Raw genomic sequence first — 15520 nt, forward strand, 5'->3', positions numbered from 1 at the left:
AGTCTGTGTTGTATGTTTGAACTCTCGAGTTTGTAAAATCCGTTGCTTTGCTGGCAGTAAACCTGTCCTTGCTTGTGATTGGTCAGATGCTTTTGCTGCAAACACCTGGGGAACGGGAAACCCTGGGTGAACTCAGCTGAGTTGATAAAGAACCACTTTTGTGCTTACCCTGATTGCTGAAGTTAGGCTGAATGAAGCCAGATAAAGAAAAGATATCCTGGGTGTGTTGGATTTACTTTGCCGGCACTGGAGATTAAAGCTGGAAACGTACAGGAGGGAAAACAGATGATCCAGCCAAGACAAGTTTAAAAAAAAAGGAAAAGAAAAGGCCTCCCACGTCTTTTCCTAGCCACTGTTCCTCAAACTTGATGGAAAGTGTCATGAGGTGCAGGAAAGATGTGAAGGAAAATTAATAGGGATTCAGGAAACTAATGTTAGACTACTTAATTATGTGACTGTGGATGCTGTTGATTAGGTTCAAGAAAACTGTAGATATATATCTCCGATATTTGACCCCATGTGTTCTTACTGTGTGGCTTTATGAAGCCCACTGAAGAATATCACTGCATCGTGGAGGAAAACAAAAGAAATATAAAGCGAAACTAAATGTCTGCTAGCTGCTGTTTTCTTTTTCTGCTGGAAAACTGAGCCAGTGTAACGCCTGCCTTTGTTAATACAAACAGAATTATGATGAACCTTAAATGGACTTTGACCAATTAATAGCCCTCTGCTGTACTCACTGTACACCCATGACTGCGAGGCCACGTCAGAGTCCAACGTCATCATCAAGTTTGCTGACGACACTGCTGTTGTGGGACTAATCTCTCACAATGAGGAGACAGCCTACAGGAGAGAGGTCTCCCGCCTGGAGAACTGGTGCCAGGAGAACCACCTCCTGCTCAACGTCAGCAAAACAAAGGAACTGATCGTGGACTTCAGCAGGAAGCAGCAGAGGGACTACCATCCACTTGTCATCAGTGGTGCTGAGGTGGAAAGAGTGGACACTTTCAAATACCTGGGAGTGACCATCTCACAGGACCTGTCCTGGACTCATCACATAAACATCACTGTGAAGAAGGCCAGACAGCGTCTCTACCTCCTCAGGCGGCTGAGAGACTTCAAGCTCCCACTCAAGGTGCTCAGGAACTTTTACACCTGCACCATCGAGAGCATCATGCGTGGGAGCATCACCACCTGGATGGGAAACTGCACCAAGCAGGACTTCATGGCCCTAAAAAGGGTGGTTCGTTCAGCTGAACGGACCATCAGAACCACCCTCCCCAACCTGCAGGACATTTACACCAAGCAGTGCAGGCTGAGGGCCATGAAGATCCTAAAACAGCCCAGCCACCCCGGACACTCTCTCTTCTCCCTGCTCCCATCAGGCCGGCGTTACCGCTGCCTGAGGGCTAAGACTGAAAGGTTGAAGAAGAGTTTTTACCCACAAGCCATCCGTCTGCTCAACTCTGAGCCCTAACTGGACCATTATTGCACAATGTAAATATTATAATTTAAAAAGTGTGTATAGTGTATAGTATATAGAGTATAGTGTATAGTGTGAATTACTTTTTTTATTTTTATTCTTCTTATTTATATGTGTGTGTATATATGGTTGCAGGTACAAAATACATTTCACTGTGCATTGTACTGTGTATAACTGTGCATGTGACAAATAAACACTATCTTATCTTAATATAATATATAATCCATTTTAATTAAATTTTAGTTATATAGCACCAATGCACAGCAACAGTCACCTCAAGGCTCATAATCTTTATTTAGAGCGCTTTTTTTCATAGATATAAAACTACACTCTTCACAGCACCCACAGGTGAGCTCTGTAATGTTTTAGTTGAAGGTTCAAAATATAGTAGCAACAAATAAAGATGAAGTGCATCCAACAATTCACCCTTGAACTGTAAAACACCAAATGCTGATTGTTGGCAGCGTCCTCCTGCAAATGTTATTTGCTTACCAGCTGACCCCAGAGCAGTCAGAGGCTCAACAGAAACAGATGCCAACCATCAAAAGACACGCTGAGAAGTTTACAGCTAAAATTAGATCATGTTCAGTGTTTATGAGAGTCAGGCTGAAGAAGATCTAAAAAAAAAAAAGAACCTTTAATCAAACTTTTACTGTCTTCTGCAAACTGTTAGAGCCTGACATTTAAGTCTTTTTCTTTGTGTGCTGAATAAAAATATTCTGGTATGCCTCCAGACTTAATAAAGAATTTCATTAAAATACAGCTGATATTTAGATTATGGAACAACAAACAGAGAGAGAGAACCGAGGCAAGCAATGGAGATCAAAATATCAGGAAAAAAAACCCATTAAAGTTCAAGTCCTGATTGAATTTGAGGTCGAGGGGTTCAATGTGAAGGATCCTTTTTTATGAGAGGTAGAGAAAATAGGGGAGAAGATTAGGATCATGTCTTGCCCAGGGTTGGAGATGGTTTGGAGAGCGAATACAAAGCACAGAAGACAGAAATACTGTCTTTCTGGTGAAAATGAAAGATGAAAGAGGAAAGAGAAGAATGGAGCGGCGAGGGAAGGAAAGAAAAATCAAAGCAAATAGAAAAAAAGGAAATGGAGGAAAACAAGAGTCAGAATGAGGAAAGAGAGTGGAACAAATGGAAAGATAATGGAGGGTAAAGAAAATGGAAAATGAAGGGAATATACTGTATAAGAGATAATTACATGTAAGGAAAAGAATAAAAACAAAACAGAGGAGGTAAAGAAAGAAAGGGCAGCAATAAGACGATGGAGGGAACAGAAAGAAAGGAAAGGACAGCAGAGATAATGGAAGGAAAAGGGGAGGTGAGAGGAAATGAAAGGGGGAAAAACAAGGAGAACTTTAAAGAGGAGCGTAGAGGAGAGAAGGCCATGATCAGCGCCTGCTCAGCCACAGCTGGAGCTCAGAGAGGAACGAATGGGCTCGGCTGATCTCAGTGGCATGGGTAGTGATTACTAGTTTGAAGTGTTGCTGTTTTTGGAGCTTGGCAGAGAAGCCCAGCGGGTGGAGAATGATCTACGGACACCAACAAAACATTGCGGAAAGCAAAATTTGCTGATTTTTTTTTTTTTTAAAGCTGAATAAATGCTTGTTGAGCTCTTTGGGCTGACAGGCAGAACAAACTGACTCGCAGAGGATCTGCAGAGGTGATGGATCGAGCTTCAGCATCAAGTGCCACTCAAACGTGATGGCAGATCACACAGTGAGGCATGTCCAGGCATCAGATGACATTATTACTGCCGTGTTAAGGTTAGACAGCCTCCTCTCTTGGGCCCTGAAGCTTCTTCTTATCTGTTTTCCAGTCTACGTGTTTCCATCTGTCCTCTTCTTGCTTTGCAGCCCATAAAAATTGTCCTTGTCTTCATTCATATTGTGCTCGGGAATACTTTAACGGCAGCATTGGTGTGTGCATGTTTATCAGAGCAGAACACCAAATAATACTCAGTAATGTGGAAAATAAACAAGGAAGAGAACAGCAGCGTCTATGCTTTCCATCTCCTTTTGTCTGCATAAGCTGTGTCATAACAGGAGTGAAATCCAGACAATCGCAGCGGCTCGACGGCGTTTCTTCGTAGAAACGAGCTTTTGCTGCCGATCACTCATCGCCCTGAGTGTGCCAAAACACATCACGCATCCAGGCTCTCAAAAACACTTTTTGAAAAATGAACTTAAATTCATATTTTGCAGTCATTCAGTTGCCTGCACTCCAGTTGGTTCAACCACCTGTAACTAATCATCCCATCAGCCTCCTCTCTATCTGCTCCCCTTTGTTCTTTGCCAGATTGTCTTTGAAGTTCATGTAGCCAGGCTTTCTTCTTTTCTGTTCCTCAGCTTTTTGAACTGTATTGTTTTTCTCAGATTAATCTCTAGCTACTTGATTATAGGTTTGAATTTTAGACTTTAATCTGGGTTGGGTCCTCTCCTCTGTGACCAGGAAAACAGAAGAACATGACTGCCCGATTGTTTGGTGATCTTTTAGGTACAATTACCCAGTCAGCGGCAATCTGATGACTTTTCACAGGTCAAAATGTCCACTCCGACATGTAAACATAACAGTATGAATAAAATGGAGGAGAGGGTTGCTGCACACAAGGAAAGTTTCTACCAGAACTCTCTAACATGGTAAATGTTGAGAAAATTTCTATTTTAACCCAAACTGTCATCCTTTTCTAGATCTAACCAAGTGTTTTCAGTGCCTAAAACTAACAGCCAGTGAAAATTAAAGTGATAAAATAAACCTCTCACTATAGACCAGTAGCCAAAAAATAATGACCGCAGAAGGTGCACAAACCCCACTGTACTGGGTGAAAGTTCAGTTTAACTTTCTGTCACCATCCCCGCTCTGTCTGAAAGTGCTCCCTCTTTAAATGTCTAATAATTGTAGCTTTTTTAAAAAACACTTTAACCTCTGGCTTGATGGTTGTTATTTAATCACTTATGTAGCATTTTGATTAGGTAAAAGTCAAACTGTTGATGAGTTTTCAAATCACACTGTGGACTGATGATAAGGAGGCTTATTATGTTGTCCATAGAGCCCAAAGTTGTTAAAGCTGACCTCTCAGTTATTCAGGTTTTACTGACTAAATCTGAGGATTTTTCCATCCATCCATCCTCTTCCGTTTATCCTTTTCAGGGTTGTGGAGGGGCTGGGACCTCCATGTGCTCTGTGAAGCTCTGTCCCATCAGTTTTGTTTTGTAACACTTGGCTGTTTCTATCAGCAGTCACATCATCAATGAACACTTGTGGCCTGGTTCCACTGGCAGCCAAACATGCCCATGCCGTAACATTGTCTCCACCATGTTTACCAGATAAAGTGGCATGTTTCACATCATGGGCTGTTTCTCTCCTTCATATTTTTCTCATCATTCAATCACACGTTGATTGTATCCCACGAGATGAAGCAACTGTGAAGGAGTGAGTGAAGTTCCATCCATCCATCCATTCACCTCCGCTTATCCTGGTCAGGGTCGCGGGGGGGCTGGAGCCTATCCCAGCTGTCATAGGGCGAGAGGCAGGGTACACCCTGAACAGGTCGCCAGCCTGTCACAGGGCCAACACAGAGAGACGAACAACCTTTCACACTCACATTCACACCTATGGGCAATTTAGATTAGCCAATTAACCTAACCCCAGTAAGTGCATGTCTTTGGAATGTGGGAGGAAACCGGAGTACCCGGAGGAAACCCACGCAAGCACGGGGAGAACAGGCAAACTCCACACAGAGAGAGGGAGAGGCCTGGGCCCAGGTGGAATCGAACCCAGGCCTTCCAGATGGTATTCTATCTGTGAGGCAACAGTGCTAACCACTACGCCACCGTGCTGCCCGAGTGAGTGAAGTTGCCAAACATAATTTTCTATAAAGGTGCAATGCCTGCAGTTTTGTTAATTGCATTAAGAAGAAAGTAAAAGATACAAGAGGCAAGAAGATGTGCCTGACAGGTTGTATAGCTCCAAGGTTGAGTATTACAATGCATTTGAGAACAACAGAGGGACAGCTGGTGATGTGCTTTATAAGCCTGGCATTCACCCAGTATGGCATGACAGATGCCACTATTGGCTGGCAAGACAATTATCCAGTCAGTCTGTTTCAGTGGCAGTCTGATGACTTTTCACAGGTCAAAATGTCCACTTCAAATGCTTCAGGATACCACCGACACCTAACGGCCTCAGCTGTTGGGTGCTAAAATAGCATGTTAGCAAGCCAAATATTACTCTTTTTGTTGGATGCGTACTATCACCTCAAAAGGGTTTTTCCTAGCTCAGAATGAGCTTTTGGGAGGTGACTACACACTTGCGGAAAAAGTGTCCTACATGACTACTTTATTCAACAGAAATCTGCGCACTTTTCTGTTATTTCTGAACATTTCGCTAACAGAAATGTCTACATGCTTGATAAAATAGTTAATTATTAACAAATTATTTTATAATAGTCTGTTGTTTTTTCATTATGTGTGCTTGTTCGTTGGAAAATCTCTTAATATCCTGGCAATTTCAGTGTTAGGAAAACCTTAAAAGGAAAGCACTTCGTTTGTGTTTTATTAATGCAGCGACTCTGCTGGCGTTGGGTGACCTGCTCTTTTAAGAGTGTGCTGTCTGGAAGTCTGGACCCAGACTCTGCACTGCTGGAACAACAATGTGATTATGGAGTAACAGGCAGCATAAACACAATTTACTCTTCATGTGATCCAGAAAGAACAGCCGGCTATCAGCCACATGTTGTGTTTCTTAAGTAGCAGAGCTCAGGCTTGTGTGGAGGCTCTGTTTTAAAATGCTGCATGAAACTTTGTCAGAATATTTTCTTTTAAGTCCACTAAAAGAGTGTGTGTTAGCAAAAAAAAAAGGTCACTAGATTTGTGTAGCGAATAAAAGGCTCCTGCATAAAGCCCTTTATGTCTGCTGACAGTGATGACTTGAAACCATTAGCATCCTCTTTGAATTGCCTTTCATGTCTTGCTAATACGACCTTCTTTTCAGCTAGTTAGGATAGCATTTCCCTTTTTCACTGAAGATAAAGTTACCTGTTTTAATCTCCCATGTGAGGAGGTGGAGGATGAGGAGAGGGGAGGATAACACTAAAATGTCCTGTGGCTTCCTCTTTGCATGATAAACCTGCAGTTGTGGATTGGATGGTGAGCTGTGTTCACAGACAGTGATTTCCAGAAGTATTCCTGAGCCCATGCAGTGATTTCCATGACAGGATCAGGCCTGTTTTTAATGCAGTGCTGCCTGAAGTTTCCGAAGATCATCCAGATTTCATTGTCTTCACAATGTTATGTTGAGGAATGTTATTCTGAAATTGTTCCACAATTTATAGATGTAGGTTTTTGTTTTTTTTGCAGATTGGTGAACCTCTACCCATCTTTACTTCTGAGAAACTCTACCTCTCTTTTTATATCCAATTATGTTACAGAACTAATTAGTTGCAAAACGTTCCTCCAGCAGTTTCTTTTTAGTACCACTTACCTTTCCAGCTCTTTGTTGCCCTGTCACAACTTGGGGTTGGAATCGGGGTTTTAGAGACTGGAGAGCAGGTTAACCTGTACATAAAAGATGCACACAGCCATTGTGATGACACAGTGCTAGGGATGTCCCGTTACGAGGCATTGACTGAGCATTTACGTTTGTGTTTTGAAGCTGGATGTGATGAGCAAAGGATGGATGTAGAAGACATGCCTGGAACACCACACCCAGGAGGTGCCCAGGAGGCATCCTAGTGAGATGCCTGAACCACCTCAACTGGCTCCTTTCAATGTGGAGGAGCAGTAGCTCTTCTGAGCCCCTCTTGAATGACTGAGCTCCTCACCCTATCTCTAAGAGAGAGGCCAGCCACACTTCGGAGGGAGCTCATTTCTGCCATTTTTATCCGAGATCTTGTTCTTTCGGTCACTACCCAAACCTCGTGAGGGTAGAGAAATAGATTGACCAGTGAATTGACAGCTTTACCAGTCGACAACTTTGGTCACTGTAGCTAAATTATTTCTTCATATCAACAGTATAACAATATTTAAGCTTCAAGATAGAGGTAGGGCCACTGTGATTGAGAGCTACTGGGCTTCACCTCTGCTAATCTGAGCAGCAGAAGACAATGATAGACTCATATGAAGACAAGGGTGTTGCTTGTGGCTGATCTATTACCTGGGAGCACCTTTCAAGGATGGACATACTCATAGTAGAAGAAGTAAAAGGCAAATATCAACAGTATAACTTTCATTTAGTTTCTATATTTACATGTACCGGTCAGCCAGAAATGACACTGTTTCTGCAAGCTGCATTCTGATGCACACTAAAGGCTACTTTTTACAAATTCTGTGCTCTGTTTGAACAAAAGTGTCAGACTGTAAACAAGCAGCATGCAACATGCACGGGCAGTATTTGGGTGAGCTATCGGTTCACCCGTTGGGCAAAAGTGATTCATTTAAGAGTATAAATTACTCGTTTGCAATGCAAAATGTTAAAAAGCAGTCTGTTTCATATGCAGAAACGAGCTCTTTCTTGGCTCATGCAGTTTTCTGCAGGCATGAGAAGAAGTCGTGTTTCAGTTTCTGATCTGAACAACACCTCATATATATACTAATTCACACGTCAGCAGCTGCACATCTCTGGCTCATTTTGTTCTTGCCTGAGCAGGAAGAAAGCCTATTTTTTTCCCAGCACATATATTATAACCTACATCATACTAACTGTATGCACTCAGTACATAGTGGTAGCAGTGAAGAACTACCAGAGCATAGCTTAAGAAATAAGCTCTTTGTCTAATCTTCAGTTCATTTCTAGATTTGCAGGATGTTTTGTTCTTATATATGCACAACATACTACATGCATGCTTAATTTACAAAAACTCTGAAGGGAGACAACCTTCTGTCTGAGATCCATTTGGTTTATGTATCTCCTTCTAGCAACCTCACAGCATCGTGCAACGCCGCCTCCTGGAGGGAAACATCACGCGGCTGAGAGGTGAGGGTCGTGACCCCAGCACCAGGGTTCGTTCCCCGCTGGCCGACACCAAGGACGGACCTGCCGACACCGAGGAGAGGAGCGAGAGCACGGCTGATGACTCCACAGAGGAGAGGGAGTCTCTGGAGGAAAGCGAGAGGAGCCTACGGTCGGATGAGGAAGACGACAGCAGCGAGGCCGGAGCCAGACAGACAGCTGAGAAACCTGAGGGCGGGGAGAGCGCGACTGTCCTCACAGCTCTCATCATTCAGTGCAAGGTACAGCACCCTGTGTACCCAGTCTATGTTCACCCACATTTGGTGCTCTGCTGAAACAAACTGAAAACAAAAGAGGAGACAAAGACCGCACCACTCTGCTCCTGTGACTCATCATTCAGAGCGTTCATTTGCTTTCTCTTTACAACATATCAAAAGGTTGGCAGGACACACAGATAACTGAGTCACCGTGATTAAAAAAGTCCAACCTGGTAAACATATCTATATGGGCCAAAAATGGATTTGGTGTAAAGAAGAGCAAATGTGCTGCTTAAATTGGGAAAACAGTGTAGGAAAAAATGAGGAAGAGAAACAACAAAAAACTGGCATTCAAACTGCTGCAGCAGCCTACTTAAACTTGTGGTAAGGAACAGATCATTCTCCAGCTGGGGTCTGGTTTGTCCACTTGTACTCAGCACTGGTCCTTGTAAAGCTGATTTGTAGTCCTAGGTTGTGTCCCCATAGAGTCTACACCCCTCTTTGCATTTATATTTTCTTACTTGTTCAATGGTGGGTCTTCAGTGCTTTCATGAGGGAAACAAAACTTGTCATGTTTAACGTGAAGCTGATAAATTGTGAACAACTGTCACTTTTGTTGAAATACATGAAAGACCTATGAAAACACGTAAAACTATATGAAATAATAGCTACTGCATTAGCATAATGAGTAAGCTAGAAACAATTAGATTTTGTTTTGCAGGACGTGATGCCTATGCTAATCAATATATGGTTTTTACATGGCAGATTACAACCAATAGCATATTGGAGGATCACTTGTAGATAAATGCATGCCAGGTTATGTTGTATAGCTGTTGTCAGAAGTGTACATTCACTCATCATGAGCATGAATGTCATGGTAATTTTAGTCTTCTAATTATTTCTTTGAACTGTTCTTTTTCCAGGGTGGAACAATTGTACAGCACACATCTTTAATGACTTTAAAAACAAGAACTGGGTGCACAAGCTTGAATTTATTTGGTATTATTTCTAATCCACACAAGCCCAAAAGTATACATATAGGCTCAAATATATGCATACAGCCCCGCTAATATTTGGTTAAATCTCTTAGCAAGCTGCACCTTGACTAGATCCTTTTGGTAGCTTCTGATATCATTCTGGCTGGATATTTGACCACTCTTCTTGTCAGAATTGGTAGAGTTCATTTAAATTGGTTCATTTCCTGCCATGGACCCAGCTTTAAAGTGTAGTCCTCAAATTTTCAATAGGGTTGAGGTTGGAGCTTTGGGAAAAACATTCCAGAAGTTTAATGTTAGCCTGTTTTATCCAGTCCAAATCCACTTTTGATGTGTCCTGATCACTGTCCTGTTGGAACGCTGAGTTGTGTTGATGTTGATTTGAGGTGAATTTGAAGAATTTGCAGGGGCTTCTTTTTTGGTCAGCACCCTCTCAGTTCATGGCGATGTCAAACTCTCTTCACTGTGGCCAGTGATCCTGGTGTTCCAGCAGTGATCCTGGTGTTCCAGCAGTTTTCAGTTCATGGCAGGTTTGAGCCTTTGTGGTTCCTGGGTTGTTTCTGAACATCCTAGCCAACTTTCTGTCATCTGAGGGTGACAGTTTGGGTCTTCTTCCAGACCTTGACAAAGTAGTGACACCTACTAGAGCCTCTATGTATATGTTTGACCGTGTGTGATTTAGAGAAAATCCAAAATAAATTCAAACTCGTGCAACCAATTTTTGTTTGGATAACCTAGAAAGATTCCCAGAACACCTCGGCTAACTCCTTGCGATGCAGATGAGCAGTGGCTCTACACTGAGCATCTCATCTTATCTCTTTAAGTAATGTAATTATAATCTATTGTTTTGTGTTCCTGAATTGTCATCTGCCTGGTCTCATATGTGCTTATTTGAATCCATGCACTTGATATTCATATTTTCCACTTTTAAAGGGCCTTAGAGGAAACCTGGGGGGTTGCACATTTTCACACTTTATTTGTATTATTTTAAAATGTTTTTATTACCTTTTAATACCTAGGTTTACTAAAAGATCATGGTTAGGCTTAAAATACAACCATTCTTCTGAAGCTCTGTTTTCTTGGTTTGTGAACATGAACACAGATTGCTTTTTTTTTTTTTTTCCTATTTCATGCTTTGTTATGAGAGTGGGAAGGCAGACCATGAAGCCAATTAATAATTTTTTTATGAATACTGGAAAAAACTTAAAGTAATTTTTCCAATATATTGATGGGGCTACTGGGAATGGAAATATTTGTGAACAGTGGAGAAAATATTATAGTGATATTTTTTTATTGTGCTGTTTATTGAGTTTACATTTGTGAAATATAATGAACTGAGTAAATCATGAAATAGAGGTTTGTAGCATCAGGCCAAAACAGCCAGTGGTGCACAAAGGTATTCATTGGTCCTTGAGTTACATCAGCCTCTCCAGAGACTTTCCACGGTCATTGCATACATTTGTCAGCCAAAGAAAGGCAGTGAAAAGTTACAGTCGACATATCTGTGGAATGAATCCACTTTCTGATCCAAAGATTCTTACAAATATTTATTTAGAATTAGGGAAGTGTTTAACATATAATCATAAATTAAATCTGAAGTGCCACCACAATATTGACCATTGATCAGGTGAGAGCAGGTTTAAAAAATAGCTCTGAAGATGACAGAAACAGCAGAGTTTTGCATGCTGTGACTCTGTGTCCACACTTTTTGTTAGCTGTATTTGCTGAAGCATAGTAGGGATTAACTGTAGGCTTGAGTCGCATTAAGATTCTCTCTGGGGTCTCCAGTGATCACATATGGGGGCAAATATTTGCAGAAAGGTCTCACAAAATTTGTAGTTCAGTCTCTTCTCAGCAGATTTATGATACCAAGATGGGCTGCCAACATATAAAATAGGTTCAGTATAGAATATCTGCTTGAACTGACGCTGCTGAGCAAAAAACAATAAACGCATACAGGCAAAATGATTATGCAGCCTGCAAATTAATCAAAAAAGCAAATGAGACATTAGTTGGCTTAATTGCCTCCCAAATTATTGCATCAAACTCCTTTAGGTGTTTTTTTTTAAAATTTAATTACAGGATTTTGCAATTTCATCCAATTTATTATCCAAGGCTTGATTTGATTGTATTCTTGACAACCCATTGCTGTGTATTCAAAAGCTCATCTCTCATTTTTCTGTGAGTTAAAGCTCCATTTTAAAGATTCACATGTAAACTAACCGCTGAACAATGAGCCGTCAAACTGGAAACATTTCTAAATGGGTCACGGGGTTATGAATCAATCAATCACAAACTAATCTGGATCCAGATCAGCGTGTGTACTGTGTGAAAGTCTTGAGCTGCCCTTCATTTCTTTATATTTCACCAGGAAAATGTGAAATAGGTGCAGCGATTTATTGAAACGTGCACAAACATACATGGAAATATGAGCTTGAAAATCAATATTTGGTATGACCACCTTTATTCTTTAACACAGCCTGAAGTCTCTGAGGCAGCTTTCTTCTAATTTCTTTAAGGAGTCTTCAGGAACAGTTCTCCAGCCTTCCTGAATGATATTCAAAGTTCTTCTTTGGATAATGGCTGCCTTTTTTTCTGTTCTCTGTCAAGATGGTCCCACACTGCTTCAATAATATTGAGGTCTGGGGAAGCTAATCCATGACTAATAGTGTTGCAGTCTGATGCTTTCCACATGGTATTGCATTGTGGATATTCATAATTTCATAGATTTCAACTAGATCTCCAACACCACTGGCTGAAATGTAGCCCAAACCATACTATATATAGATACTGCTGTACTTCTCTCCAGAACTCCTCTGAACATACTTACGAAAATTTGAAACAAAAAAATTTCAAATTTGGATTCATTGCTCCATCAGACCTGTTGCTGCTCCTTTTCAGTCCGGTTCTTGTTTAATTTGGCATAGCTCAGCCTTTTTTCCTGTTTCCCTTCCTTCTTCTTTTGTCCTCCACTTATCCACTTTTCCTCAATTTTTTAAGGAAACACTCCACACCATGGAGACAATCACTGTTGCACCTCTCTCCTAACCTCTTCCATACACATCAGAGCTATTAGCCACGTTTTTGGAATTTATTTGAATACTTATGGCAGTATAGTATAGATCAGTGTTAAGTGGTTATTTTTGCTCCTTAAAAGTTAAATTGTAGTAACATATGTGCCAAAATATTTCATGCTTAGGCTATGGCCAGGGGCTTGATAATATAATATTTTGCCCTTTTGAATTAGGATTAGAGAGAATTGCAGCCATGCATAACACCAAGGACAGAGCCACTTTTTATCCATTGAAAGAAATCAATACAGAGATCAGACAAGTTCTCTTCCCTGTGGGGTTTAAAGAATATCACACAGTTTCTATAGTCCACTTTTCCAGCGGATTCAGCGTTTTCTCCCATTGCTCACTGTGGGTTTGCTGGGTTTTATCATCAACTTATTAAATGCAAACGTGTTCCTCAGTTGCTTGTTTGGCTGCTATTTTTAAACTTCAGGCATAGGGAGGGATTTTTGCACCACTGGGCCTGAGACAAAAGAGCAGGTTTGTGGGTCTGCTGATAAGCCGGTGAGGACAAAGGAGGCTCGCTCAGTCAGCTCAGTCTGTACAGACCGAGAGGGATCAAAACAAGGTAAATGGAAAGTGAACGTGTTTACTTCTAAGGGGGGAAATATCCTCCGGTCAAGTGGATAAGGGATTGATTTATAAAGGAGATGACGAGGCGAGAAGGACACGTGAACACCAGGTGTTTAAAAAAAGTCTAATATCCAAAATAAAAAGGTTCCCTTATAATGACATTAAAAACCACACTGGATATTAAAACCGTAAATATTGAGTGCCTGCCAACAAGTCCTGATTATTTTGATTTTTGCATAAAACATCAGCAAATGTCAAACTGCCAGAGGTGTGTAAGAAAGAAGCCGAAACCAGAGCCATTCCTCATAAAAATCCTTGTCTATATTTCACACCGTGGATGACTACCTACCAGAAATTACCCACAAGATTCTGGTGCCAAAGCTTTAGTTGATCTGAAAGAAAAATGGTTTATAAATAAACAGGGAATCTGAGATGTATATCTGTATCTTTATGATGGGAGAAAATACCTCAAAACAGCCTGATATTCACTTAACAGTATGGGGGTGGTGGTGCCAGCATAGGGCTTCTCACATCCATGCAGAGCTGCCATATGCTTTGTCTCCATTCCTGATTATTCCAGTACATTGCTTTCTTCCCACAAACATGGACATGTTGCATAAAATTGCCTTAGAGGATGCTGAATAGGAAGGGGAGTCAACAGTTCCAATAAACCATTGCAATCTGCTGCGCAAAAGATGAAACATATCTTTGTGACATAAGGCGCCCTGCAGGCAGCAGAGCAACAGTGAGATAAAGAAAAGCAGAAATGTCAATGGAAATGAAGCCAAAGCACACCTGCTTGCATTCATTGCTACTGCAGAACTCCAGGTTGAAAATCAGGAAAAAATGTGAAAGATTAAAGGAGAAACACAAATCTGCTGACTGAAGAATCAGATTCGGTTGGCATCAATACTAAAAGAAAACAGAAAGTAGTGAGTTCACACAAAAATTTATGAAAAGACGAAACAATTTCTGAACTTCGTACACATCCAGTCTCGCTGTTTCCCTGTTTCTGATGTAAACTAGCTCTCTTGGCAGAAGCTAATAAACCACGAATATTTAAATTTTTGGGGACCATTCAGTAAAAAATTATTATATCTTTGCAAGATAAGATAGCTGAGATGTTAGACTACAGGCAGCAGAGCAACTGTGAGACAAGACAGACTGTCAGTATTAATTAGGGCAAACTGTGTGTTAGCATGTGCTATTAAGGAATTTTGAAAATTAAACTGTATTGATACATTGGAAATTCTCTCATAAGATACACACAAAAGATACTATTTTTCTCACTTTTGTATGTATAAATTTAATTTGTGAGCAGCATTTCCCCCCTTTCTAATCTTTCTGCTAAACTAAGCTAGCTGCCATCAGGCTGTAGCTTTTTAAACTACTGGTTCAATCCTGTAGTCATTTTTACTTTATTAACCATCAAACCAACAGCTGACACGCGAACACCTGCAGGTGCTCTCAGTCCTGTTGCCACAGGTGTATAAACTCAAGCATGTGGCCACGCAGTCCGTCGTTACACAGCTTTGTTCTAAAGAGCTCACTGAATTTTAATGTGTGGTGCTGTAATAGGATTCCACCATTACAAGTCACTCTGTGAAATTTCTTCCTTCCTAGATATTCCACAATCAGCTGTATTATTGCAAAGTGGCCACAACTCAGCCATGAAGTGGCAGACCATGTAAAGTTACAGAGCGGGGTCAGCAGGTGTTGAGGGGCTTAGTGCATAAAAGCCACCAACACTCTGCTGACTCAGTAATTGCAGAGCTACATGGCATGGGCTTTCATGGCTGACCAGCTCCTGGAGCTGTAATATACAGGTGAGCCAGTACTTTTGCCCATATAGTGGATATTAGATGATTAAAAAATAACATAAAAGCTTTTAATATTATAAAATGAACTGTAACTCTTGCTTTAAATCACATCACATACTTACTACTCCACACAGGGAGTTGTTTGCCCAGCGTGTTAAATTTGCGTTTCATGCATTTTTGTGAAAAATCAAAGTCCAACCTGAAAAACCAGCACCCTTGGTCAGCAATATGAGTATAATATAGAGCTAATGATTGACAAACACCTCAAGATATGTAATTACATGAAGAATAATCTAGTTGGTTTATTTTTAACTGACACCTGCAGCAACAGAGAGTCAGTACAGATCAAGTGAAACG

The 15520-nt window shown here is 41.0% G+C and overlaps 1 protein-coding gene across 1 annotated transcript in view; it reads left to right on the top strand.

Annotated features, from left to right (window-relative positions):
- The window catches only part of nrip2 (nuclear receptor interacting protein 2), a 65752-nt gene that overhangs the window by 17876 nt on the left and 32356 nt on the right, over positions 1-15520 (top strand). Inside the window, exon 2 of the mRNA XM_030719740.1 lies at positions 8411-8725. Within this exon, the coding sequence (XP_030575600.1) occupies positions 8411-8725 (315 nt within the window). The remainder of the gene's footprint in view (positions 1-8410; positions 8726-15520) is intronic.

This window comes from Archocentrus centrarchus, chromosome 23 (assembly GCF_007364275.1).
Source record: "Archocentrus centrarchus isolate MPI-CPG fArcCen1 chromosome 23, fArcCen1, whole genome shotgun sequence".
Lineage (NCBI taxonomy): Eukaryota > Metazoa > Chordata > Actinopteri > Cichliformes > Cichlidae > Archocentrus > Archocentrus centrarchus.